This window comes from Globicephala melas, chromosome 9 (assembly GCF_963455315.2).
Source record: "Globicephala melas chromosome 9, mGloMel1.2, whole genome shotgun sequence".
Taxonomy (NCBI): Eukaryota; Metazoa; Chordata; class Mammalia; order Artiodactyla; family Delphinidae; genus Globicephala; species Globicephala melas.
In genome coordinates, this window is record NC_083322.1 from 5,935,955 (window position 1) to 5,962,301 (window position 26,347).

Consider the following 26,347-nt stretch of genomic DNA (forward strand, 5'->3'; position numbering starts at 1 on the left):
TTTGAGTAGGTGACATTTAACCTGAGGCCTGAATGACAAGGAGGAACCAGCCGTGTGAGCGGAGTGGGGAAGAGAGGGGAGTGACATGAACTGATTTCTGTTTTCAAAGATGGCTCTGGCTGCGGAGTGGCTTGGGGGAGGGGAGGGGAAGGGAGGGATGGGGGGGAGGGAGAATCAGAGACCAGTTAGGAGGCTACTGGAGCAGTCCAGGCAAAGATGGGAAACAGTAGGTGAGACTTGGGACTCTTTCTGGAGACTCATTGGGACTTGTTTTTTTGTTTTGTTTTTGTTGTTGTTGTTTTTATTTTTGGCCACACCGCGCGAGAATGAGGGATCTTAGTTCCTGGACCAGGGATGGAACCCGCTGCTGCCTGCAGTGGAAGTGCAGTCTTAACCACTGGACCACCAGGGAAGTCCCTCAGTGGGACTTGTTGATAGAGTGGATGTGGGGGGCTGAAGGAAAGCATAATGCAGGATGACTCCCCTCCCCTTTTTCTTGGTGGAGCAAAACTGGATGGATGGTGGTGCTAATTACTCAGGCGGGGAAGATGAGAAGAGGGCGGGTGGTGAGGGAATCAGAAGGTCTGTTTGGGAGATGTAAAGTTGGAGCTGCCTGTTAGACGTCTCAAAGAAGCTGTGTTACATGGTCATTTGGATCTATGAATTTGGCATTCAAGGATAAGGACAGGCCTGGGGATATAAATAGGGAGAAAATGCATGTGTTTGCATGTGAAAAATGTTTAAAGCTCTGTCCCAAGAGAATCCTGACTCTCAAGGGGAGGACTTTCCTGAGAAAGTCCTGTTTATGCATTTTGATGGAAATTCTAGTTAATTCCCATCCACGTCATTCATTTTGCGTTTGCTGAGCCCCATGGTTTAGGCACTAGATACACAGCTATGAATGAGACCTGCTCCCACCCTCAGTGAATTTTCCATGTAGTCTGAGAAACAGGTGTGTGAATAACGAGTTCAAATACAAGGGGGCAATGAAGTGAATGCAAAAGACATGTGGTAGCAGGAGCTGAGGGCCTGAGGGGGAAGACAAGGATAGGGGCGGGGGCCTGGGAAGACTTCACAGAAGGTGGGGTGCCTCTCCAAGAGTGATTAAGGGGGAAGTGTTTCTGACCATATCTGGAGAGCACTGGTTCCTTGCCAGGTGCCTGTTTAAGGAGGGAGGGCGTTAAGAGGAGAAGGGCAAAATGGAGCGGTCAATATGAGAGGCTGCTGCCCAACTTCACGCATTCTCCCCTTAGCAAGGCGGTGTTAGGAAGGTCCCTTCTGGGGTTAGACATCCAGACACTCTTACAAGCCAGGGCGCTTCCTCCTCAGCCTCCTGGCTGCGGGTCCCCGCGGGCCCAGAACCTCTCCCCGGTAATTGCTTTCCGTAATGTGTTTGCTCCAAACCAATTTCACGCCTCCGTGAGGACTCCGCCCTGCACTGGAGGCGCGGACCTCCCCACCACCAACCTACCCGCGTGTATCACGTGCGCACACACAATCGGCACACATTTAAGACGATACACACGGTTCAAGTACCTGGATACAACCAACATACATGAACCTACGTGTGTGCATACTAGACTTTAAGACTCTCGTGTACAATCCCCCTGCCCAACCAGTGCACTCACAGTTAAGTCCCCTGCAGCGCCCAGCGCGCTCGCCCTTGGACCGCTCACCTGGTGGTGTTCCTTTGCCCTCGGCGCGTCTCCTAGACTAACGCCAGGGGGCGCTGCAGTACTCCACACCTCTTTCGAGGTGACGCAGTTGCGCGCTGCTGCCACCAGAGGGTACCCGCGGCAGAGCCCGACGTTCCCCACCGTAAGTGGACACTGTCCCGCCAATGAGTGAGGCGAAGGTATATTTGGATTTGACGTAAGAATACTTCGTTCTTTCTGGGTGCTGGTTTCCAGTCTGTGAAGGGGAGGCCAGATGATGGGGTCGACATAGGCGCAAGCAGAGAGGGTAGATTCAAAATAAAATTCCTCTGTAGGAGCATTTCCCCAACTGGTGGAGTAGTGAGATGGGACAAGCCAGCACGTGGGCAGTTAAAGAAGCACTTGTAGCCTTCCATTTTAGACAGTGAGGGGAGGTGCTTACCTACATGGGCCTGTTCAGGGTTTCAGTAGGAGAACCGCAGAGTTTTCTTCTCAGTAAAGAAAGGAGCCAGCTCTGTTCAGGTTTATGGTGACAGCTTCTGTCCTTGGTACTGATGGGAGAGTAAGAAGCACTGGAGAGCCACTGACTTGGGGAACTTCCATAATTGACCGCCCTGCTGTTCTTTGTCAGTTTAGTGCAGGAAGGACTCATCTGGAAGGTTATTTCCTCATATTCACTTGATCCTTGCACTGGCTGTCTGACAAGGCAGAGTAGATATTAATTGCTGTCTCTCTTGTGGATGGAGAAGTTAAGTCAAAAAGGGACCAAGGTCACATGGCCCAGAGAGGGGTTAGAATAGGAACTTAACTTCAGGTCTTTTTACTCCAGCTAAGGCTTTTTTCCTTTTACCATGCAGCCTCAGTTCCATGGTCCATGAAGGGGCAGGGACAGGAAATGGGCTGCTTCAGTTGCCACTCTGTATGTGAGGGTTTTATTCTAGTTTAGCTACTGAATGTCAAGGACTGTGCAGAAGTTACACTTCATGACCCCAGCACGGCAAGGGGACAGATCCAGGACGAAAATGGATTATAAAATACAGTACCTAACAAACACACACCACCAGGGCAATACCAAGTCCCCGAGGTCTCACGTGCCTCATTTCAGAGTTGGTGGCCCACTGAGATTTGTTGGCAACAAGCTTTAAGCCTGTACTCTCTGTGCCAGCTTGCGCAGAGAATTCCACTTTACTGAGTATAGTTCTGGGCAGTAAGCTCTTGGCTTGAACTGGGTGACACACATCTTCAAGATCAGAGGGTCTTTAACCTTGAGTCCTTGACAATGCATGATCCATTCTATCCCACCAAAGAGTGACAGGCCTATTAAAGTGGCCTTTTACTGGGGGGGCTAGTGGGAGGGAGGTGTTTCAACATCCTTTTGAGCTTTTGGAATTTTGTACTAGGTGATTTTATTACCTATGCAAAAAGTGAATGCAGTTGCTTTAAAAATGGCTCTTCCTTCAGCTTTATTTGATTGGTGGTGTTACCGCTCATACAGCTTTCATTTCAGTGATTGTGGCCCGAAGTTCCCTTGGTAACTTTTCCAGCCAGTAAGCCTCTATTATGTACCCAGCACTGTAAAGCCATCACACCGAGTACCGACCTCTCACTTTTTAAGTAAAGTACACTTTAAAAAAAATTATTTGTTTATTACTATTTTGGCTGTGTTGGGTCTTCGTTGCTGTGCACGGGCTTTCTCTAGTTGTGGTGAGCAGGGTCTACTCTTGGTTGCAGTGTGCGAGCTTCTCACTGCGGTGGCTTCTCTTGTTGCGGAGCACGGGGTCTAGGCACGCAGGCTTCAGTAGTTGTGGCGTGCGGACTTAGTTGCTGCGCGGCATGTGAGATCTTCTCGGACCAGGGCTCAAACCGCAGGGCTCGAACCCATGTCCCCTGCATTGGCAGGCGGATTCTTAACCACTGTGCCACCAGGAGAGTCCCTACAATACACTTTTTTTTTTTTTTTTTTTTTTCGGTACGCGGGCCTCTCACTGTTGTGGCCTCTCCCGTTGCGGGGCACAGGCTCCGGACGCGCAGGCTCAGCGGCCATGGCTCACGGGCCCAGCCGCTCCACGGCATGTGGGATCCTCCCGGACCGGGGCACGAACCCGCGTCCCCTGCATCGGCAGGCGGACTCTCAACCACTGTGCCACCAGGGAAGCCCTACAATACAGTTCTGAAGTCTGGTCTTCCATACTGGTACCGTGCAATGCTTGGTTAGTTTTACAAAGGGTTCTGAAGAATATCTTTAGGAGGATGGACAAGGGTTACCGTGGTCCTTTAGGATACTGTTCCCAGACCTGAGTTAAGGCACCTCTTCTTTCTCCCTGGAGCCATCTTCCCACCAGACTTGTCTCTCAGAAGTTTCACTGAGTTCAGTGTAGAGCCCAAGATAGATCAGGACTGCATGGAAACCACCCTCTTCTCCCTTTACCTCTCTGATGCACTGTCAGTCAAGCATAACCAAAGAAGGTTTCCTTCTAGGGTCCCACCCTCTTCTGTCCCACTCTGGTGACAGTGTTTTTCAGGGTGCTGACTTCAATACGTCAGCCTGACATGAGTGGTGTTCACAGGCCAACACAACACTCCTGATGTGAACAGAGGTCACCGAGATGCAGAGTTCCTACCTGCCCCGCTCTCTCTTGGAACGCTGAGACTCTGGTGTAGGTTTTCCTCCTCACCTAAACCAAATAACTTCTTCTGTTTAGATTGCCTCTTCCTAAACTTGCCTGGCTATTCATTTCAGCTTGCTTGGCTCTCCCTGGCCCCGCCTGCATAACAGTTTCCCAGTGACCAGATGACCCTCATTTAGCTGGCCAGCTTGCTCTGCGTCCTGAAGCTCCGGTCACCCTTCTTCTGTTGACTTGCCTGTCTTAAGTCTTTCTTGCCCACTGACTTGAGGCTGCTATCAAGCAAAAGTGCCCATGACTTTTGCCTCCAGATTGACAAGTCTACTTCTGGGAATCAGGAGGACGGGGAGGGTAAAAGGCGCCGCCATTTCTGTGTCGGAGAATGGGGGAGGTGAGCAGAGTCATCTGCAATTAGCGGCTAATTAGCGCTGCTGACCCTTGGGGCTCATCAGCGCTCCTGGGGCCAGCCCCCAGCAATCAGCCAGGGCAGGTCGAGAGTGTCAGGCCCGGGAATGAATAGGGCTCATCAGCGGCGCTGGAGTCGGGGAGCCAATCAGGGAAATTAATAGCGGAAGAGAGGGAGAGAGAGCGAGGGAGGGCGACCGAGATTGACAGACAGACAGACAGACAGAGATACAGATTTAGGCGAGAAATGAGGGAGTGGGAAATGGGAATCATCAGATAGGAACAGGGATAGAAACGAGGGCAGGAAAGGGAAGGGTGGGAGGAAGATGGAGGGAGAAGGGTGAGAGGAATGGTAAGTACTTGACTTATAGTGAGGGCACTCGAGGAAATTACCCGCAGAGGCCAGAGTGAGGGACTCAGGGAGTGCGCGACGGAGGGGGAGTGAGGAAAGGCCAATGCCAAGAGGCACCAGGGGGAGAGTGTGAATGCGGGCTACCGAGGAGGAAAAGGGTCCGAGCCGAGGGGCCCAGAGCCGCCGCGGCCGCGGAGGAGCGCGCCCCCTGCCGTCCCCGCCTCGCCGCCCCGGGGGGCGCCGAGGTCCCGTCCGCCCGCCGCGCCTTGCTCTCGGGCCCGCCCTGTCGTCCGCCCCAGGGGCCGGGGAGGGGGCGTCGGGGGCGGGGGGCACGCTGGGGGGCTGGGCCGGAGTCCGACGGAGGGCAGCGGCCCGGGGCGGGGGTCTCTGTGGTCCGGCCGCGCCGGCCGCCCGCCCGCCGCCGCCGCCGCCGCGCCCTCGCTGCGCTCTCCTCGCTGGCCGCCCCGCGCTCGGTCCACGCCGGGCCCAGCTCCCAGTCCACGCCCAGAGCTGGGTGGGCAGAGTGGGGGGCGGGCCGGCTGGAGGGAGGGGCACCGGCCCAGCAGCTGCCGCTGCCTTCTCGTCGGCCGCAAACTTTCACAAAGCGGCGTGTCCGGCCTCATCAATCTCCATTAATAATAGTTGGTTGGGCTGCGGGGGGCGGGCGGGGGTCCCGGGCCGGCCGGCCGGCCGGGCCGCTGGGAACGGCTTCTGCGGAGGGAGCGGGAGCCGGGCGCGGCGGCTGCGGGCGGAGGGAGGAAGTGAAGCGTAATTTGAGGAAGATGGATGAGTCCGGAGGGCGACACCCCCAGCCCTCCCGCTCGCCCGCCCCCTCCCTCCTTATGAGAGAGAGAGGGAGCGCGGCGCCAGAGCCACACTGCGCCGAGCCCGCGCCCCGCCGGCACCTCGGCCCGGGAGCCAGGGAGCGAGCCCTGCGTGTCCGCGTGGGGCGCCCGAGCCGCGGGGCGCACGGCGGCGCTCGGAGGGGAGCGCCCTGGGGCGGCCGCAGCTCCGGGCACGATGCAGAGAGCCGGAGGCGGGGGCGCCCCCGGGGGCAGCGGCGGCGGCGGGGGCCCGGGCGCTGCCTTCTCCATCGACTCCCTGATCGGGCCGCAGCCGCCGCGCTCGGGCCACTTGCTCTACACTGGCTACCCCATGTTCATGCCCTACCGGCCCCTCGTGCTGCCGCAGGCGCTGGCCCCCGCGCCGCTGCCCGCCGGCCTCCCGCCCCTCGCCCCGCTAGCCTCCTTTGCCGGCCGCCTGACCAACACCTTCTGCGCGGGGCTGGGCCAGGCCGTGCCCTCGATGGTGGCGCTGACCACCGCGCTGCCCAGCTTCGCGGAGCCGCCCGACGCCTTCTACGGGCCCCCGGAGCTCGCTGCTGCCGCCGCCGCCGCCACTGCCACGAGAAACAACCCCGAGCCGGGCGGCCGACGCCCGGAGGGCGCGCTGGAAGCCGAAGAGCTGCTGCCCGCCCGGGAGAAAGTGGCAGATCCCGCACCGCCCCCGCCTCTGCACTTCTCAGAGACTTCCCCAAGTCTGCCGGGTAAGTGCCGGGCGACCAGGGCGCCGGGCGGGAGGCTCGTTCACCTGGAAGTCCCAGGCAGCCGCCTGCTCGGAGTCTCGGCACCTGCCTGGAGCCCTGGAATCCCAGACCCCCGGATGGCGGGTTCTGCGGAGCCACCTCCAATTCCGCTGCCGACGCGGCTCCCATAGACCCCAGCACCGCCGCCCCGCCGCGTCTCCAGAGTGCCTGCAGCCTCACCGGAGACTTGCCATCGCTCCCGCCAGAGCAGTGCCTTTCCTCCCAGCAGTCTAGTCCTCCAGCCTCAGCTCCTGCGTCTCCTTTTCAGAATCCCTTCATTTTTCTCCTCTGCTGGGAATAGAGAAGCTGCCAGTGTGGGATTCCTGGGGACACCAGCAAGACCCCTGGGTGAGGGTACAGTGGGGCAGCTGTCAGTTCATTAAGGGCTTCTGAAGAGACGATTGTACTGACCGCAAACGGGCTCTGTGAGCGCAGGGGCAGAGGGAGGGTCTTAGAGTGGTGCTGACGGTGAGGGTGGCTGTCTTTCTCTCACAGTTGTAGAGGTCACTTTTTATTGGCAGATTTAGAGCTAAGCCTTGAGGAACCAAGTAGGGGGTCCTAAGGGAACATTAGCTAGCAGGGGGCCTAGCACTGCTGGACCAAGGTTGACTGGGAGGCCAAGAGAGAGGCTACAGGCTGGGCTGAGTTGGGTGTGGCCCAAAGGCCTGGAGTCCAGAATCCAGCTAAGATTCTGGAACCAGTGAGATTCAGCTAAGAGCTATTCAGGAATCCTGGGCCCTCCATAGGAGGACTCCCTCTCAATAGAGGCAAGGTGTTTCCGAACTGAACCCTGTTGCGAATCAATCTAAACAGGCTTCCCTATTGATCCTCAACCTCCAGAAGCTGGAAAAGCTTTCCGCCATCCAGGAGCAGATTCAGGTGTGCTGAGAGCCAAAGCTTACGCAGTTTGGTGGGTGGGCCCTATTTAAGAAAAAACGGGCTGCCTGCAAGTGTGGCGATCCTGAAGAGCTTAAAGCTCGTTAGCGGCAGGATGAACCTGCCTCTGCTTAACCAGGTTAGCAGGTGGAAGTGACCCAGGAGGCCTGGGGGCTGACTCTAGTGGAGACAGGGAGGAAAGCCAAGAGCCCTTTTGTCCTTTGCCAGCAGAGAGCAATTCCTGAGGATAGGTTCCTGGGCCCTCTTCCAGACCCCAAGGGCTGCTGTAGAGTCCGCCTTCCTCTTCTTTGCCCCTCTAGCCCTGGGCATTTTGGCTTTGGGGATTCAGCTGTTGGGTTTTTTTGTACCTGGTTGGACCAGGAGGAGCCAGTGACTGACGTCTAAGCAGCATCTCCTGAGGAGGACCCAAAGGAAATGACAGAGCAGCAACTGAAAGGTGGGAGGAGATGCCCACAAGATGAAAGGGGCCAGAGTGGAGGGAAGGAGGGGCAGCTGGCAGGAGGATGGGAAGAGGAAAAGATCAGTGGGATGTTTTGAATAGGGTGGTCCTAAGGCAGAAAGGGAAGCGAGGCAGGCGTCAGAGGGATGGCTTTGGAGGCAGTAGGAGAAGCAGACACCCGAGGAAGAGATGAGCTGAGCAGGAGGAGAGAGGAAGACACCCCAGTGGAGGGGAGCTGGGGGGATTATCCCCAGACCATGGGAGAACAAGCAACGTGTCCTACTCTTTCAGGTTCCCCTCAGTTCTTCTTTTGACCCATTCGTATAATGGGGGCTCTTTTCTGAAGCAGATAGAATATTGGCAGTAAAACCAGACATTGAGAGAGAGAGAGAGAAAGGAATAAACAGAGGAAAAGAACAGAAGAGAAATACTGAGGAATAGAATAGAGGAAAGGATGAACAAATGAGCTGTATACCCAGATTATCCAAAGAGCATATGAGAAAGGAGAGGGCCACCTATTGGAAGAGGCATGTGCAAGGGATTTCTAGCGTTGGCGACACGAAAAGGGAACAGTATTTCTGGAACAGAAGTGTGTGTGTATGTGAAAGAGTTCTGTCTTGAGAGGATTAGGAAGGAACTAAATACATATACTAGTAGGAAAGAAGGGAAAGTGTCAACACTAGGAGTAATTTTTTTAAAAAGGTGTTTCAATACTGGGAGTGAGAAGAAACTGGAAGTTATATATAGAGAATGCTGAAGGAAAGATCTTCATCACTGGAGGGAATATTGGAAGCAGTAAAGAGATTGTACTTCGTCCTTGGAGTAAAGACAAGGAATTTCTTTGCTAAGAACGATGGGAAGGAGGCCTTACAGAGGAAGAGTTCTGAGAGGTGCTGGCGTGAAGGCAATCATTCATTGGGAAGAGATACACATAAAGGGTTTACAGTGGGGCTTGCGGGGCTGAGCAGTGAGGAGAGGTGTCAGAAGGAACATTCGAAGGGGATGATGAGTGGGAGGGCTTCTCTGTGACCGCAGCTTCTTATCCCTCTCAGTGCAGACTCTCAACCCTTCCTCGCCGCTCCCGTCCACCTTCCCAGTCTTGATTTTTCCCTAACGTAGTCAAGAAAAGACATGGCAATTCCAGAAACGTTAGACATCACATCAGTCTGGGGAGTGATGACACATGCATGCTGAAAGTGGTGGGAAAACAAACACTCCATCTGGGGAATTGTATTAGAGTATTTAGCATGAAGTGAGAGAGTTCTCAGATTGAATAAAGGGGTTGAAACCTCAACATAGTAGAGTTTGGAGAAGGAACGACATTTTTAAAATGACAGGGGAAGGATTGCTGTCCTAGTTTGAATGGGTGACATGAGTCTGAAATTATTAATTTACATTTGTCTAGCGTTTTACAATTACTAGCCCTTTTAATGAAATTATAGTGAAGATAGGCCAATTTGGAGAACGGTGAGCAAAGTTCTTTTTGTTGGGAATTAGAAGGACTATTTCTAAAAATTTTTCTGAGAGTTGAGACAGATAGCACCGTACTAGAACTGATGAAGAAGGAACAGAACTTTATTATGATTAGATGGCAGGGGTAGAAGCTCTATTAGCAGGCAAAAAGAAATACTGTGTACAGAAATAATGGGGTAGAAAAGGTATTGAGAATGGTATATGGAAAATAATTCTAGGTTTGGCGTGGGGAGCAGTGGGGGTAGCTGGGAGAGGTGTCCTAGGAGGAGTGATAACAGAGAATTTTGAATTAGTAGGGAAGATTTAAGAGTATGAATCAACAGAAGCGCCCAGAGTAGTGCTGTCTAGCAAGTCATTTATGTAATTAAAATAATTTTGCTAGCCACATTCAAATAGTAAAATGAAACAGGTGAGACTAACTTCACAGTATATTTTATTTAACCCAGCGTGTCCAAAATATTATTTCAGCATTAATCAATATAAAAACTTTCATGAGATGTTTTATATCCTGTTTTCATACTAAGTCTGAAACCCAGTGTGTATTTTACACATTCAGCACATCTCAATTCAAACTAGCCCTGTTTCAGGTGGTCCATAGCCGCATGTGGACCATATTCGACGTATCAGATCGAGAGAGTTGTAAGAACAGTCACGTGAAAGTGATGAGGGAAAAGGAGCTTTGAAATGGGTGGCTGGTGAAGTCCTTGGTGTATTAAGAATACGGAGAGAAGAGAGCAGTAAGCCCCAAATGACAGGAAAAAAGAGAATTCTGCCTTGAATGGGACAGGGAGAGATGATCTTGTGTGTGAAGGTGTGTGTGAGCTCTGACAGTTATCAAAGTTAACTTAAGGATGTGGTGTGAATACACATCACAGAGAGGACAGGTGAAGAGGATGCTGTGTGCTGGGGAATGATGAAAAGAGCTGGCCATTTGGAGAAATGCAGGAGAAAACTTTAAATTGCAGGTGTCTAGAGCAGTGATTCATTCAGGGAGAAGAGAGTTGGATTGCCTGAAAACAAATAGTTAAGAGCTGAGGGATGGTGGACACTCCATATGTAATTGTTGGACTGACGGTACAAATCCAGTGAGAGGTTGATATGAAAGATAATGCCAGTACTGAGCATGGTGGAGAAAAGAACATTTGTGGTTGAGATGGTATAGAAAAGAGAACACGATGGGACAAAGCTGGGAGATGGCAGTGTAGTGAACATTATTTTTTAAAACTAAACCGAAAAAGATGTGCTAATTTCTGAAGAGAGATTGGCAATGATAATGGAAATCATGCGAGGAGACTAGGGAAACTTCCTGGGAGCATGATATCTGAATGCTGATTGCTGTAAGTCAAGCACCTGGTTATAGCTAGCGAACATTGTAGATGACCATCAATTTCTGAATAGGTGTCCATTATGACTGTCAAGATATATTTACTGATGAGAGAAAAACAGGAAGGGGTAATGTGACATGGGATCAGAGACTTCTGTTGTTCGAAGCAGGAGGGAGCTTTTTCTTGGGAGTGATGGAGAGCATGTTTTCCTAGAGATTTTGAGGAGGAGTAAACAGGGAGAGCGATTGCTCCATTGACACGTATAGAAAGGCAAATATTGCATTAACTTAATGTGATGGAAGGAACGTCTACTTAGAAGTCGTGACACATGGGTCCAGGTCTCAACTTTGTCAATCATTAGCTGTACAACTTTAGCAAGCCACTTAGTTCAATTCAGGGAACGTTTATTGTGTGTCTGTTATGGCCTTAGTATTGTTTAAAACACTACAGGAGATTCAAAGTCTTATAACTTCTCTAGGCTTCAGTTTCCTCACCTGTAACATAAAAGCTTTAGTTCAGATGATTTCTTTTTTTTTTTTTTTTTTTTTTGCGGTACGCGGGCCTCTCCCGTTGCGGAGCACAGGCTCCGGACGCGCAGGCTCAGCGGCCATGGCTCACGGGCCCAGCCGCTCCACGGCATGTGGGATCTTCCTGGACTGGGGCACGAACCCTTGTCCCCTGCATCGGCAGGCGGACTCTCAACCACTGTGCCACCAGGGAAGCCCAGTTCAGATGATTTTTAATGTTCCTTTCACTTTCATAGAATTAAAGCTTATTTCTCTAGACTCAGTGTTTAGTCGGGCTGTTAACACAGACTCCATGGACCTCCTGTGAGGAGATCTGTTAATTATGGGTGGGAAAAAAATTACATCTTTATTTCTACTAACTTCTCACTAAAATTTGGCACCTCCTGTAATTATGAAGGTAGGCCAGAAACCATGGTAGTTTCCCCAGTGCCTGAGATTTTTGTCACCAATAGAAATCACAGATATTTTCATAGAAATTTACAATCTTTGGTGACATCTTGTTGTTTAATGATTTAGGAAAGAAACACAAATTATTCTCAAATGCATTTAAAATATTTGATAACTAGATTTTATGTAATTGGCTTCTAATGTAATCCTGTGTGTTTTATGTTATGCACCTAAAAGCATTATTCCAAGAAGGGGTTCACAGGCCTTGTCAGGCTGCCAAAGAGACCCTGGTTGAGAGAGAGAGATCTCAGAAATGACAGCGGAAAACGTTCCTGGAGGTTTGGAATGCGATCCTGAGATGCCTTGTGCCACAGTGAAGGTAGCACTTGGGAGGGTTGGAAGACAGAGGGGTCTCTGCTGTGACAAATGCAGCTATGGAGGTACAGATTCTAGATGGTAGGAGCATAATCCTTAGACTCAGAGTGATGGGCATGAATAGTCGGTACTAGGGATAACGGGAGAGAGGCAGTAATTGGAATAATGAGGGGGAAATGTTTTAATTGGAAAGAACGAGGAACATAATCTAAGCAAAGTGCTTTGCACTGACAGTAATGTTACTCTCAATGCAATACAGTGGGAAGCTACAGGCAAGGATTTTGCCTTGGAAATAACGGGGAAAGAGGATCTTTGCAGTGAAACGGATTGGGGATTAGGAAAGAGCAATGAGAGAAGCAGTGGGGTAGATGTACAAAAAGAGAGAAGCTTAAATGGGAACGATGAGAAGGAAAGAGTTGGCTGGGGGAGAACTTTTACCTAGAGGGGATGGGAAATGCCCCAGGCCGGGGCCGGACAGAGGAAACCCCTCATCTGAAACAGTGAGAAGGACAGAGCGCTGTATGCCCGTGGTGGTGCCCACGGCTGTGACGGTGATAAAGGAGGCCTGGATCGGGAGTGGTAGAGAAGAGGTTGGGGTTTTTCACTGGCGATACGATCATGCTGGGAGAAAGTTACAGCTTAGAGTAATGTGGAAGAAGTTTTGATGTGCTGATTGGGAGAGTGCTAGGGGAAAGAGATGCTTGCATTTGGAGTGATAGGAGAGTGACCTTCACGAGTTGAATTAAGTGTTAGTAGGAAGAGACAGCACTGTATGGCAGGTAGTCATGAGGCAGCGCCTTCATCCCCTTCCCATCATGGAAGGGAAAGGAATACTCTTCCAGTGATGAAATGAGAAGTCTGTATTAGAAGCAAATGTGGGGGGGGGGTGGGGGGTGGGCGGGGGGTAGGGGGAGGGCTGGGGGCGGGGCATGGAGTGCGGGGGGGGGGGGCTGCCGGGACTAACAGAGACTAGGGTTATGAGGAGAAAGCACTGGGGGTAATGGGAGATGGATTTCTTGACTGTGAATTATGGAGGAAGTGGTATTAAAGTAGAAGTATTGGGTAAGCTGGAACTCTGTATTGGAAGCAATGGGAAGAGAAGTGATGCAGCCGTGTACTAGGAGGGAGGAGGATGACACTATCCCAAGAGGGAAGGGAAGAAGCACCTTGTGCTGGAATAGGTGAGAACTATCCTATAAATTATGCGCAGATACTGGGCATATGGAACTGATTGGTCTTGGCCAAATCACACCTCTGTGTGTCCCAGCTTCCTCATCAGTAAACTTAGGGGTTTGAATTAGGTGATCTCTAAGGTCGCTCCAGCTCTACAATTCTGTTTTTATCTGTAAGGATACTTTTATTAATGAATTGTTCCCTTAAAAAAAAAAAGCCATCCTGAGCAAAGGGATTGGGAGAAGAGATTCTGTACTTCTCAGCGCTGAGTTATCAGGGTCACTGACGAGGAGGCGCCTGGGATGCCTACATCTTGAGATGAATTCAGGGCTGGGCTTTAGGATGGAAAAGGCCTCATCATCTGGGATCCGGATGGTGTTACCTGAGCTCTGGCCGTTTACAGCCATCATACTGAATGAGAGAAACATTTGATAAAGGCGGGGGTAGATCTTATCTAGGCCAAAGAGACTGGGGATCGATTGTGACGGAGTTGACGTGGTGAGGAAGGAAGCAGTGCCCAAAAAGAAGACTTGTGCTGTGAAATCAGTTCCTGGTCTTCTGTATTATTTCTCCATCTGGTACAGAAGTTATGATAGGGTGACGGTGGGTTCCGGTCTCTTTTTCATTCAGTGCTGACAAAGAGATGTGGTGTCGCCCAGAGGAACGAACGCAGGCTTTGGATGCAGATCTAGGCACCACCCTTTTCGTGATCTACAGCAAAATACTAACCTCTGCAGTCTCCGTTCTCTCACCAGTAAAATAAGGGCAACAGTTCTTACCTCACAGAGTTAAGGATTAAATGAGAAGATATTTGTCCAGCATCCTAAAGTAATAGGTGTGCAAGAAATCCTGTGTTGTCCGTGTACTGGAAATGGATGGGAATTAAGCTTTCCTGGGAGTTAAGTTGGGGAAGACCTCTTTACTAGGAGTTGTGATGGGTGGCACTCTCTGTACTGAAAAGGGCAGATTAGAAATAGCGCTGTGTTCCGAGGACTGGTTGTATGGGACTTGCCGGGAGAGAACATTGCGTGAACCTAACACGGGTAGAGTTGGAGTTTTGTCTTTAGCTCTTTCTCCCTCTTTTCAGTTTTCCTGTCTCACATTTTGGTGAGACACTCTGTGTAGACACTCTGTGTAGACATTCTGTGTAGACACTCTGTGGACATGGCTGCCCAAAGCCCTTCTGTGTCCCACTGGGGCCTGTACTTCCCTTCTCTCTGTTAAAACAAACATAAAACCCCAAACAAGCAAGAAAACACCCCTCCTTTTTTCTTCCTCAGAATTCCTGTTCCCTCAGGTATCTGATCTCAGCTCAGCGTTAGGAGCACAGCTATTGGATTAAAGTAATTCACACTGGATGGATTATGGAGATCTTTTCAAGTCCAGATACATTTCAGACTCGTGAAGTTTTCGGCGGCATTATCATGACTAATTTGAGGGATGACCTGGGTTTCTTTTTGGAAAAATTATTTCCGATGGGATTGGTATGGGAGCGAGGTGGGGAGGCTTACCCTCCCTGGAGTCACGCGAGTACTGTCCCTTCTAGTTAGAGCAGCGTCCGCAGTCAGAACTCTTCGGGTTGCTTGTGACAGTAGCTCAGCTCTAAATTAAGCTAAAATGGGCATTTATTGATTCACGTGGATCCAAAAATGCAAACAGTGTTGTTAGGTCTTTTTTTCTTGCTCTCAGTCTGGCTCCTGTCTCTTGTCTTTGCCTCATTTTCTCCTGATGAGAGGAAGGGGAGGACACAAGCATAAGCAGCGCTAAATTCTTATAATCCCAGATCAGGACCCCAGTGAATTCTAGCACGTGTAGAATCCTAGGACAGCTGACTCACTAGCTCGAGTCCAGTCCCCAGAGAGACCGGATGTGCGGATTGGTCAGCTCCAGGTCACCGTCCTTGTGGTCGTGAAGGTGGAGAAATGCAATTGACAGCCCCCCTCTACTGGGCAGTTGATGGGGAGCAGTGGCCAAAGGAAGGGGATGCCATCAGTGAACAGGTGGGTAAGTGGTGCTGGGCAGGCAAAAACAAACCCTGAACAGATGTCTATCAACCAGAAACAAAGAAAAGAATGTGCCTTTAACTCCCTTTCAGTATTAGGGAGGAAAGCCTTCTCCCTGGCTCGATAAGCAGTGCCAGGAGTGCTGGATACTGGGAGTGAGGCTCTGAGAGGGTTCTGTAATGCGGAGGGCAGGCAGAGATGCCGGTGGGAGGAAGATGTCTGTTCCTCAGTGAGGCTGACTCCTGGACAAGGCAGAGCTGTCCTTGAGGGGTGAGAGGCGCTTGTACAGCAGAAGCTAGAGAAGATCGGTATTAAAACTGTTTCCATAAATGGGCAGTATTATTCTTTAAATGAGAAAATACATTTCTAAATAAAAGAAATGGTGATGGGCTTCCCTGGTGGCGCAGTGGTTGAGAGTCCGCCTGCCGATGCAGGGGACACGGGTTCGTGCCCCGGTCCGGGAAGATCCCACATGCCGCGGAGCGGCTGGGCCCGTGAGCCATGGCCGCTGAGCCTGCGCGTACGGAGCCTGTGCTCCCCAACGGGAGAGGCCGCAGCAGTGAGAGGCCCGCGTACCGCAAAAAAAAAAAAAAAAAAGGTGACTGGTAAGATTACATCATACAAACAAATAATGACAGAAGAAACAGCAGAAAGATTTGAAGGGAATTTTGTCTTGGGAATTATGGGAAAAATAGCCTGTGAAAGGACAAAGGTGGAGTTTGGTGAGTGAGGCCTCTTCTGTGGTGATTTTAAGAATCTTCTCCGCGAAAGGTAAGGGAAGATGTTGATGATTAGGCTGGAGCTCTGGGTGATAAGTGAAAGGGATGCGGTCTAAACTAAAACCGGGTTTGAGAGGAAGCCCACTTGTCTGATGAGGCATCTGGGGAGGGCTTCTACTGCAGGTGGAGGGAAGAGAAGATATTGTACTGGAAAGGATGGGAAGAGCACTGATTGGAGGTTTAGGAGACCAGGATTCCAGACCTGGCTCTGTGCCTAGCTGTGTGCCTGGGAGAAATCATTTCATCTTTGTTCTTTTAATTTTAAAAAATTTTTGGCTGCATCAGGCCTTCGTTGCTGCACGCGGGCTTTCTCTAGTTGCGGCGAATGGGAGCTACTCTTCATTGCGGTCCATGGGCGGCTCATTGCAGTGGCTTCTCTTGTTGTGGAGCATGGACTCTAGGTGCGCAGGCTTCAGTAGTTGTGGCTCGCAGGCTCTAGAGCGCAGGCTCAGTAGTTGTGGTGCACAGGCTTAGTTGCTCCAGAGCATGTGGGATCTTCCCAGACTGCGGCTCGAACCCGTGTCCCCTGCATTGGCAGGCAGATTCTTTTTTTATTATTATTTATTTTATTTATTTATTTATTTTTAACTGCATTGGGTCTTCATTGCTATGCCCGGGCTTTCTCTAGTTGCGGCGGGTGGGGGCTACTCTTCATTGCAGTGCACGGGCTTCTCATTGTGGTGGCATCTCTTGTTGCAGAGCACGGGCTCTAGGCACGCGGGCTTCAGTAGCTGTGGCATGTGGGCTCAGTAGTTGTGGCACGCGGGCTCTAGAACGCAGGCTCAGTAGCTGTGGCACATGGGCTTAGTTGCTCCGCGGCATGTGGGATCTTCCCGGATCAGGGCTCGAACCCATCTCTCCTGCATTGGCAGGCGGATTCTTAACCACTGTGCCACCAGGGAAGCCCCATTTCATCTTTTTGAAACTCAGTTTTTTCACCTGAAAATAAGGTTACTAACCTCCCATTACTACTACTAATAGGTCAGCTGTACTTCAGTGAGTTGCTCAAAGATGAAGGAATAATTGTGAGAGTGCTTGGGAAAGTTAAAGGTCATACAAGGGTGCTCTTGGCAATGATGATGTTAATATGCCATGAAAGGAGCTCTGAGCTTGGGGCGGTGGGGAAGTCGCCATGAACTTGTCATGAAGGTGGGAGTGATGTAGAGGAAGTTCTCCTGTCCATTTGGAGTAAAGAATGCTGAAGAGTCATGGGGAAATGGGAGAGAGAGAAAGTGAATTTTCCTTTTTGTACCTAAAATTATAGGAAGAAGTAGTAGCATAATGTGGGCATGAAATTAATGAGGATGAATGAAAAGCACATTGAAAGTGGGCTAGCTGCCATCGAGGACGGGAGAAAGGACCGTCTCCAAAGGAAACAAAGAAATAATTACGCACTGGGCGTGTTGACGCAATGAGGGTGGTGGCAGACTTGCCTCTTTTTTGAGGGGTGACCTGGGTTTTTTCCCACTTTTTTACCCCACCCAAATTGGTTCTGTATTCAGGAAGTTGGGTAGTTGTCCGGAGAGTGGTTTGGGGTGTGTGAGGGTAGTGGCTCTTTAAATGGAGGGAAGAGAAGTCAGAACTGAGTGTAATGGGGGAGAGGCTTCTCCTCAGTGCGTAATAAAGACTGTGTTTTATGTCAGCTGGACCACAGCAGGCTGCGTGAGGGCCGAATGGCACAGGGGCTCTGTCTAAAGTGGTTCTCCAGTCCTGGGGGTGGTTTCCGCTCCACTACCCAGGCCCAGCATCCTTGGTGACCTCAGCCGCAGACGCCCTCTCTAGATGGTAGGAGTCTGGTGCTACTTGTTCTTTCTACTGGAGAATACCTACCACGGATTCTTTTGCCCTTGATTTCTTCCCCAGTCTGACCTGACTCGTTACCAAGTTAGGGCTTCTTTTCCTCTCGGAAGGAAAGCCCCTTGCAAGGGTGCCCCTGGAGGCTGAGTGCTTCTCTCTGGGGTGGAATGACACCCCTGGAGTGGACTCTATAAGTAATCATGGTTCAAACCCTGCGATTTCTGCTTCTTAGGATAATAGCATCTACCAGGAGAACTCTGCATGTTTCCTAATAACCAGTCTGCTTCAGTGTCATTTCCCCTAGACAGAAGCCAAAGTCTTCACAGACTGTAGACTTACCCACAGGGAACAAGCTGAAAACAATGTACTCTTTTTTTTTTTTCTTTTCTTTTATCTTGGGGTATAGTTGATTTACAATGTTGTGTTAGTTTCAGGTGTACAGCAAAGTGATTCAGTTATACGTATACATATATCTATTCTTTTTCAGATTCTTTTCTCATACAGGTTATTACAGAGTACTGAGTAAAGTTCCCTGTGCTATACAGTAGGTCCTTATTGATTATCTATTTTATATATAAAACAATGTACTCTTACATTACCAATAATGTTATTTTCATACCCGAAGGACAGAACCTGTCCGTTTGGCCTACCTACCTACCTAGCACAGTAAAATTGTTTCCAGTTAAACATTTTTCCTTTTGCTAGAATTTTTCTCATCAGGATCATTATTTCCCATTGAAAATTTTCTACGTCTTGTTGATCAAGTTTTTTTCTTCACGTCAATCAACTATAGCATCTGCAGTTAGAAATGTACTTTTATGGACATTATATCTACCAGGTCCAATTATTCTAAATCAAAGGTTACAAATAGAAATTTTATCAACAAGATGCGCTTCTGTCAAGTTTTAGCCAAAACCATTTTTCTAGGCGCCATCTTTGTTTTGAGTATATTTACTATTCGTATTCATTATGAATTGGATAAAAGAAAAGAGTTTGCATTTATTTTTTAGCTCATTCATGAGAAAACAGTAAAGCTGTTTCAGGATCGCTGTATTGTGAAGGGTCGACCTGCCGTGCTGCTCGTCGGAGCCCTCACGGTAGCTTCCGTCACTTTGGGCCTTGCATTCTAAAGTGCTCCATCTGTCGGTGGAGCAGAGAACAAACAGCAGGGCTGCAGACGCATCACTGTTCAGGGTGGAAAAATGTAGGGCGTGTTGGGGTTTTTCCGAAAGCTTTTTACTCTCTTCCCCCCGTGCCCCGGTGTTTTTCTGTTTTCTCCCTAAACTTTTCAGCCCTTTCAGGTTCTCTGACTCATCATCTACTTCTTCTGCCGCTGTGTCTGCCCCCCTCGTGCCCCAGTCCTCCTCCTGCTGTGCCTTTCCTTCTCCCTCCCGCTCAGCCTCACTGACGGCCCCGGACCCTCTCCTCTGAGAGCGGAGCTGTGTTTTCCCCGTCGGTTGCTTTCTTCTGTTTCCCCGCCCCCACCTCCTTAGAAGAGTTGCTTATCGGAGCCCTCAATGTCATGATTCTAAAGGCTCAGGGGGGCACTCTGCCCCTGCCACTCAGGATCCCACCGGGATCAGGTAACTGAGAGAGGTTGTGGACCTGTGCTTCTTATATGGCTTTAAAAGCGGCACTGGGGGTGGCGCACTCGTGTGGGCTTGATTTTATGGAATCTGTCTGAGGACAGAGGGATGGATGGTTTGATCTCAGGAGGGCCCTGCCAGATGAGGAACCTGGGAACCTCATCTCGGTCATCATCAGTTTAGATTTATTGGACGCCCCCTGGGTGCTTGGAGCTGTGCTAAATGATTTCATCCTTCAAGCCCTGAAATCCAGTTTCTGCCTTTTTAGCAGCTGTTTAAAGTATTGCAACACTGGGCTGAGTTGTAACAAGCTTTTGTTATTTTTTCTGTTACTGTTTACTGAAAACCGTGTTTTAAAAATCAGAAATTAAAAGTTAGAGGATTTAGTAATGATGTTGGGGGTTGTTCTTGATTTCCTTTAGCATAAGATCCTATAGATTCCTACCACATATGGGTTCCTCTACAGCGAATGTGAGATCAGAGGGCACACTGAAAAGTGGGTAGAATAATATTCATGGAGAGAATGTCTTATGCCCAGAGCTGGGGTGAGGGAGCAGGGCTGTAGGGAATATTATAGGAGAGGCTTGAGAAAGGAGGGACAGAAATGGAGAGGGAGAAAGTGCTTGGCAATAGTTTCTTTCATTCAGTCAACAAATATTTATGCAGTGCCTACTCTGTGCGGGTAACTTTCTAGATGCTGGGGATACAGCCATAAATATAAATAAAATAAAAAATGGTTACCTTCATGGAGCTTATGTTCTAATAGGAAGAGACAGCCAATAAAATAAGTTAATAAAGTTAGTGACACATACTACAGCAACAAGTAAAGCAGAGAAGGGAGGTCGGGAGTATTGGGAGTTTTAATTTTAAAAAGGATGATCAGAGAAGGTCTCATTGATAAAGACCTGAAGGACATAGGGAATGAGTCAGTGCAAAAATCTAGGTGAAGAATATAGTGTTTCAAACAGAAGAATAATTGGGGCAGGGGTGGGGGGAGGGGCAGAAGCAGGAGAAAATGTTGATGAACCGGGTAAGAGACGAGGGTGACTCGGGCTAGTTGGACATAGAGGAGGCGGTGAGAAGTCGGGTCGGGCATGGGCGGTGCGAGAGAGTGAAGGTCTGGTTTGAACAACACGGAAGACGGAGTTACCATTAACCGAGATGGGAAAGACGGGGGCTCAGATGGGGAAGGACTGGCTCAGGAGAAGTCTCAGGAGTTCAGTTTGGGATACGTTACGCTTGAGTCCTGGGGAAGAGGAAAATGGTGTGGGAAAGAGCCCTTAATGACATGAAAGGGGAACCCAAGGATCTGCATCTTGCAGAAATTAAACAGATTTTGGCTAGATAAGGAAGAAAGCCCGGGGTGGTGGGAGGCGAGCATCATGAGGGGTACGTCACCTGTGGACAGTGGCAGTGGATGTATCTCTTGACAGCTCACAGAGCTGGGTGCCAGTGGAGCCTGGGTGGGCTGCTAGCGAACGAAGCCCACCTGCTGGTGGCAGCAGCGAGCAGGGACAGCGTGGGAAGTCTGGGTGAGGCTAAACCAGGGTGCGCCACGTGGGTTTTGCAAAGGTCAGATAAAGCATGAAGCCCTCCAAGAAGAGGCAGGGGCTCAGGCATAAAGATACCCCTGGGGTGTGAGATGAGAACACTGACTGAGATGGAGGTGGGTGATCTGGGCAGGGCCTGAACACTGGCCTCTAAGGAAAATAACACAAACGTGGCTCCTGAGGAAAAGGAACAGGTGTGGCTTGCATCCGTGAGGGGAAAGGACAGCTCTGGGGTCCAGGAAGGGAACTGAAGGTGACTGGGCTGGTCCTGGAGGCCCTGAGCAGTTTTTGCAGGGGGGCAGGCAGATGGCAGGGTTTAGAGAGGAGCTCCAGCCAAGCTCTGAGCATTGGGATGCCGTCCAGCCGCGCACACACGTGCACAGCCCCGTTCTCTTATAAAGCATTTCACTGTTGCCCCAAGTCACTTAGCTCTGGGTTATAGTCTCAACCTCAGAGTGTGCTTAGGAGTGTACACGTGACATGTGGTGGTGTGGATAGATGTACCGCCACGTCTGCAAAGTCCTCCCCCCTTTACACAGTGAAGTCCACTGGTAAGGAGCTGACTGTTCAGTTTACGGATTACCTGTTTTGTTCTCTTTTCTACTGGTTGGTTTTCTTTTGACTTTTTGTTGCTCCACTGTTTATTGGTCCTTTGGGCAGAAAACAAGGGAGTTTGTAAAACTCAAACACTGAAAACCTTCGTAATGCATTATTTGCAGTCCTGACAAAAGTGTCAATAGATAAGATGAAAACCAGTGGCTGAATTAAATTTTAGAATTATGTATGGATGAAAATGTTTATATGCCTGGGATCACGAATGCTCAGTAGTCTGCTGAGTCAAGATTTCTTTCTCCATTTTCCTCTCTGTACCCCCCTTGCTGAACTTCTGTTTCTCCCTCCTCCTTCCATACTCCCTCCAGGTCCCTCACTGACACCAAGCTCAGGGTCCTCAGGATTCTGAACTTGGGCAGAAAGCAGCTGTTCGTGCTTCTCAGCAACCTTGGCTGGGAAAGAGGGAGGGTGGAAAAGAGATGATGTCTTTTTAAAGTTAAGGAGAAGGACTGAAAGGGTCCTGGAGGGCTCAGTAATTGGACGAAAAATCCGGCAACTGATAAGGTGGCGTGCGGCAGGGCAGGCTCCCTGCTCTGGGCTGGATGGTCTGGTAAAGGAGAATTGGGGAGGTGGGTACAGAAACCTCCTGACTCGCAGGTGCGTGGGCAACACTTCTTGGACCCCGATTGCGGCAGGGGGAGGGACTCAGATGACCCTGAAGTTTCCATCTGGAAATGAGATTCTGAGATTCCAGGACTTCACTGGCGGTCCGGTGGTTAAGACTCTGCACTTCCAATGCAGGGGGCACGGGTTCGATTCCTGGTCGGGGAACTAAGATCCCACATGGCATGCGGCGCCGCGGCCAAAAGGTTAAAAAAAAAAAAAAAAGATTCCAGATTTAGGGAAGAGGGAAGGGAGGGAGGCGCGGAACAGAGGTGAGCACGTATCCCTTCCCACTAGGCCAGCGAGGAGTCCTAGGAGAATAGCAAAGGCTGCAGCTGTGGTCTCCCCCTCTCTCCTGCAAAAGTGAACTCCCCAACGTTGCTCACTCCTGCCTCTAGCCACTGAAAGGACCCCAAGCCAGGTTCTGCACTGCTTCCCTCTGGCCTGCGGCTGCGCCGTCGGGGTCTGGAGGGGGCGTCAGTGAGTGGCAAGCCCTCGGTGTGGGTCTGGAGAGGGCCGGAAGGGAGCGGGTAGGGGAAGCGAGGCCGCAGGGGTGGGGGGTGGCGGTGTCACAGTCCTGGGGACAGTGCTTTTCTGATCCATGCCCGTTGCCGCCCCCACTTTGCGGAGTGAAGTCTGTGCTGGTTAATACCTTTCTTCCCATCTCTTTGTCTTCCCGAACCTCTTCCCACCCCCCACCCCGGATGTCTCCCCTCCCGCCCCGTCTCATCCCCTCCACGTGTGTGTCTCCTCCCGCTGTCGTGCGGTCCACGCCTGGCCACGGTTCCACGTGCCGCCTCCAACCTGTCCGCCTTCTCCTCGCCGCCTCTCCCCCACCCGCTGGCTCTCACTCCCCCCAGCCGAGGGGAAGGTGTACAGCTCGGATGAGGAGAAGCCGGAGGCGCCGGCGGGAGACCCAGCAGGCAGCGAGCAGGACGAAGGGGGCTCGGGCGGTGACAGCGAGGACGACGGTTTCCTGGACAGCTCTGCAGGGGGCCCCGGGGCCCTCCTGGGACCCAAAGCGAAGCTAACGGGAAGCCTGGGGACTGGAGCTGAGGAGGGGGCGCCGGCGGCGGCGGGAGTCGCGGCTCCTGGGGGCAGAAGCCGGCGGCGCCGCACAGCCTTTACCAGCGAGCAGCTTTTGGAGCTGGAGAGGGAGTTTCATTGCAAGAAATACCTGAGCCTGACCGAGCGCTCCCAGATCGCCCGCGCCCTCAAGCTCAGTGAGGTGCAGGTCAAGATCTGGTTTCAGAATCGGCGGGCCAAGTGGAAGCGCATCAAAGCTGGCAATGGGGGCAGCCGTTCTGGGGAGCCTGTAAGAAACCCCAAGATTGTCGTGCCCATACCCGTGCACGTCAGCAGGTTCGCGGCGCGGAGCCAGCACCAGCAGATGGAGCAGGGCGCCCGGCCCTGAGGGGCTCCCGGGGACGTCCTGAGTCTGCTCGGAGACTGGGCCAGGGTCCTGGGGACCAGAGGGGCTCCCGCTGTGATTCTGCCCTCGGACGGCGCTCAGTCGGCAATTCACGTAGCTCTAGGGGGGCTCTCCTGGCACTTGGCCCTGAGCCACTCCAGAGACCCCCAGGACTGGGGCTTCAGGGCTAAAGGGGCTTTAGGTTCTTCCTGTCGAGGAGCTGCTGGGACTGAGTTGGACCCCTAGGGCTCGGCAGGTTCCTGGCTGACGCCCTGGAATCGCTTCTGACGGGGGTGGGAGGAAGCCGGGGTGAGGCCTAGCCAAGCTGATGGCGGCTCCTTATTTATTTTGTGTGGAGTTCGTATATATGGAGCTGTCTGCCTCTGTCTGTCTGCACCCCTGAGAGGGGCTGGGGAGCTTGTGTGTTTCCTCCATCCTCAGCCAGTTTGGTTCCGTCTCACTGTCCCAGGGTGGGTACCGCCTCGCCTGTCTATAGTACAGGACGCGCAAAGAAGTGAAGTGGAACTGTCACTAGCCCGTTAGAAACCCTTCAGCACCCACCTGTCTTTCCTGTAATCTACCTCCACTAACGTCCTCTCCCGCCGCAGGTGCTGCCCACCGTCCCCGCCTCCAGCTCTCACGCTCCTGACGCGGCACCGCTTTTCTCTTTCCCATTAAACAGGCAAGCTTCTGCATCTCTGTTTTCTGCTCTTTGCAAGAGTTTGCAGACTTCAGGTAGAGGGTTCACTCCCTTTTGTGTTCTGAGGGGAAATGAAGTACTTGACCCTAGCTTACTTAGATGGGGCGTGTCTGGCCGTGTCTAAGTAGGTGGAGGTTATCAGTCGTGTGAGGGACTGGGGCCGGCCGGGGGCTCACCCCCATCACCTGGGAGCCCATTAATAGATCCTCTCCCGTGTAGAGGACATGGCAGCTCAGTCCATCTCTGCTGCTCTTTGATATTCCAGACATCAGGGCCTGGAGTAAAAAGACTCATTTCTAGTGCTCTAACAGCATTAATTGTGGTCTCCCCCCACCCCCGGCCCCACCGTCCATTGCACCTTTACGAAGCTTGGGATCCCAAGTCCTCTTCTGCTATAAAATGAGTTTGGTTGAGAGGGCCCACTGCGACCTGGACGAGGCAGGAATGTGTCTGACGGCTCTGGAAGGGTGTGTGCTGTGGAGGAGGCTTGGGGGTTGGAATTCTGTGAGCAGATTAAGGAACAGCGTTAATGGTGGACGAAGTAAACATACAGACATGAGGCTTCAGGGGCACTTGCAAGAAACAGAGTAGACCGAGAGGGAAACGAGGCAAGCTGAAGCTGTTTGCCATTCCCCCACCTTCACAGACGGGCTACCATCCTGGACCAGCTGTGGAGCCAGGCCGCACAGGCATCGGGGGGACAGAGTTACCACAGAAACCAGCTGAAGTCGGTATCGTGGTTAACGGGGCTTCCTGGGAAGAAACAGGACCTGCATTGAGTTGGGAGGAGAGGTGGAGTAGAACAGAAAAAAAAAATTGGCTGTGAGTGAGGCCAGGTCAGAGAGGGGAGGGAAGTCCAGCTCAGTCCAGCCCCCGGCCAGCTTCCTCACCTGCGTCAGAGGGCACCTTGCTGCGGTTCCCCATTCCTGGTTTGCAAGCCAGCCGCTGTCTAGTTGCTCACGTCTATTGCCTGCCTCTTCCAGTGAGACCGAGACGGCCCTTCCCTGGCAGCTCTTTCCTCCTAGCTGGTTCTGGCAACCAAAAGGAACGCAGCCTGGAGCTGTGACTGGTCACGAGCAATGGTGGCACGGCGCCCTGGCTGGGACACACACAGCCGGGTCCTCGCTATCTTTTGGCTAAATTCCAGCAAGGCTGGAGAATCAGGCTGAAAACATGTAGTCCAGACCAGCCCCATTCCTGATCTAGATCAAGGCTGTCTGCTACCTTTGACTCACCCACATGGAGAACCTACAGGGTGAGATTCTTTTTCGGAGAGAAGCCAGGCAGAGGTCGAGGATCCCAGGAGCGGCTGTCTTGATGCCGGGAATCCGGGTGGGTCCGCACGTCTAGCTGGGCTGGAGCCGAGGCCCCCTGGCTCTGCCCCCAGTGAGGGGAAGGGGGGGCGGGGAGAACTAGCAAGACCAAGGCCTCCATCTGCCCGTTTGTCCTGCATTTACCTCTGAAGCCTCCTAAACTATACCAGGCAGCCTTCAGCCACCCAAGGGGCTTCTTTTCCTTGGGGAACCTGGAGGTGATTATTGCTAGTATTTTCTGAGCCCAGGAGCCCAGTCTCACACACACCCATGGCCCTGTCTCTGTTCTGCCCTCATCCTTGTTTAAGGCTCTTGTCAGCCTGGCGAAAGGACCAAGACAGTAAAATCTGGTTTCCTCTCTGAATAGCTTTACTTGGCTGATTTCCCTACACACAGGCAAGGGCCGTGCAGAGCGCCAGCCCGCCACACCCAATGTACAAGGGCCACCAGCAGAGCAGCTCCAGGAAACGGGGGAAGCAACGGGCTCCCTAGGGAGTAGGGACCCTAACTTAGCAGTTCTCACCCTTCAAGAACAGGTACAGAGGGGTTTCTCCCAGGTTTTATTTCTAGAATAACTAAGGGATAGTCGGAGGGAAAAGCAGAAGCTCTGGATTCTGCCTCCAGTTTGGCAAGGGGTTGCCAAGGGGGCTGTTCTGCTGTCGGTGACCCACCCCCTCCCCTCTCCTCAAACGCAAAGCCTAGGGATGAGTTCCCCAGAGAAGCGCTGCCACTCAACCCATCCCGTCCTCAGGACTCTCCCCCCTGGGCACGGACCC

General features: G+C 51.6%; 1 protein-coding gene across 1 annotated transcript; it reads left to right on the top strand.

Moving 5' to 3' along the window:
- Positions 1–6,041: 6,041 nt before the first annotated feature.
- GBX1 (gastrulation brain homeobox 1) lies at positions 6,042–24,520 on the top strand. The gene is made up of 2 exons (XM_030854241.2): positions 6,042–6,582; positions 23,008–24,520. The coding sequence occupies exons 1-2, from the start codon at positions 6,057–6,059 to the stop codon at positions 23,559–23,561; spliced, it is 1,080 nt and encodes a 359-aa protein (XP_030710101.2). The 5' UTR covers positions 6,042–6,056; the 3' UTR covers positions 23,562–24,520.
- The last annotated feature ends 1,827 nt before the right edge of the window (positions 24,521–26,347 follow it).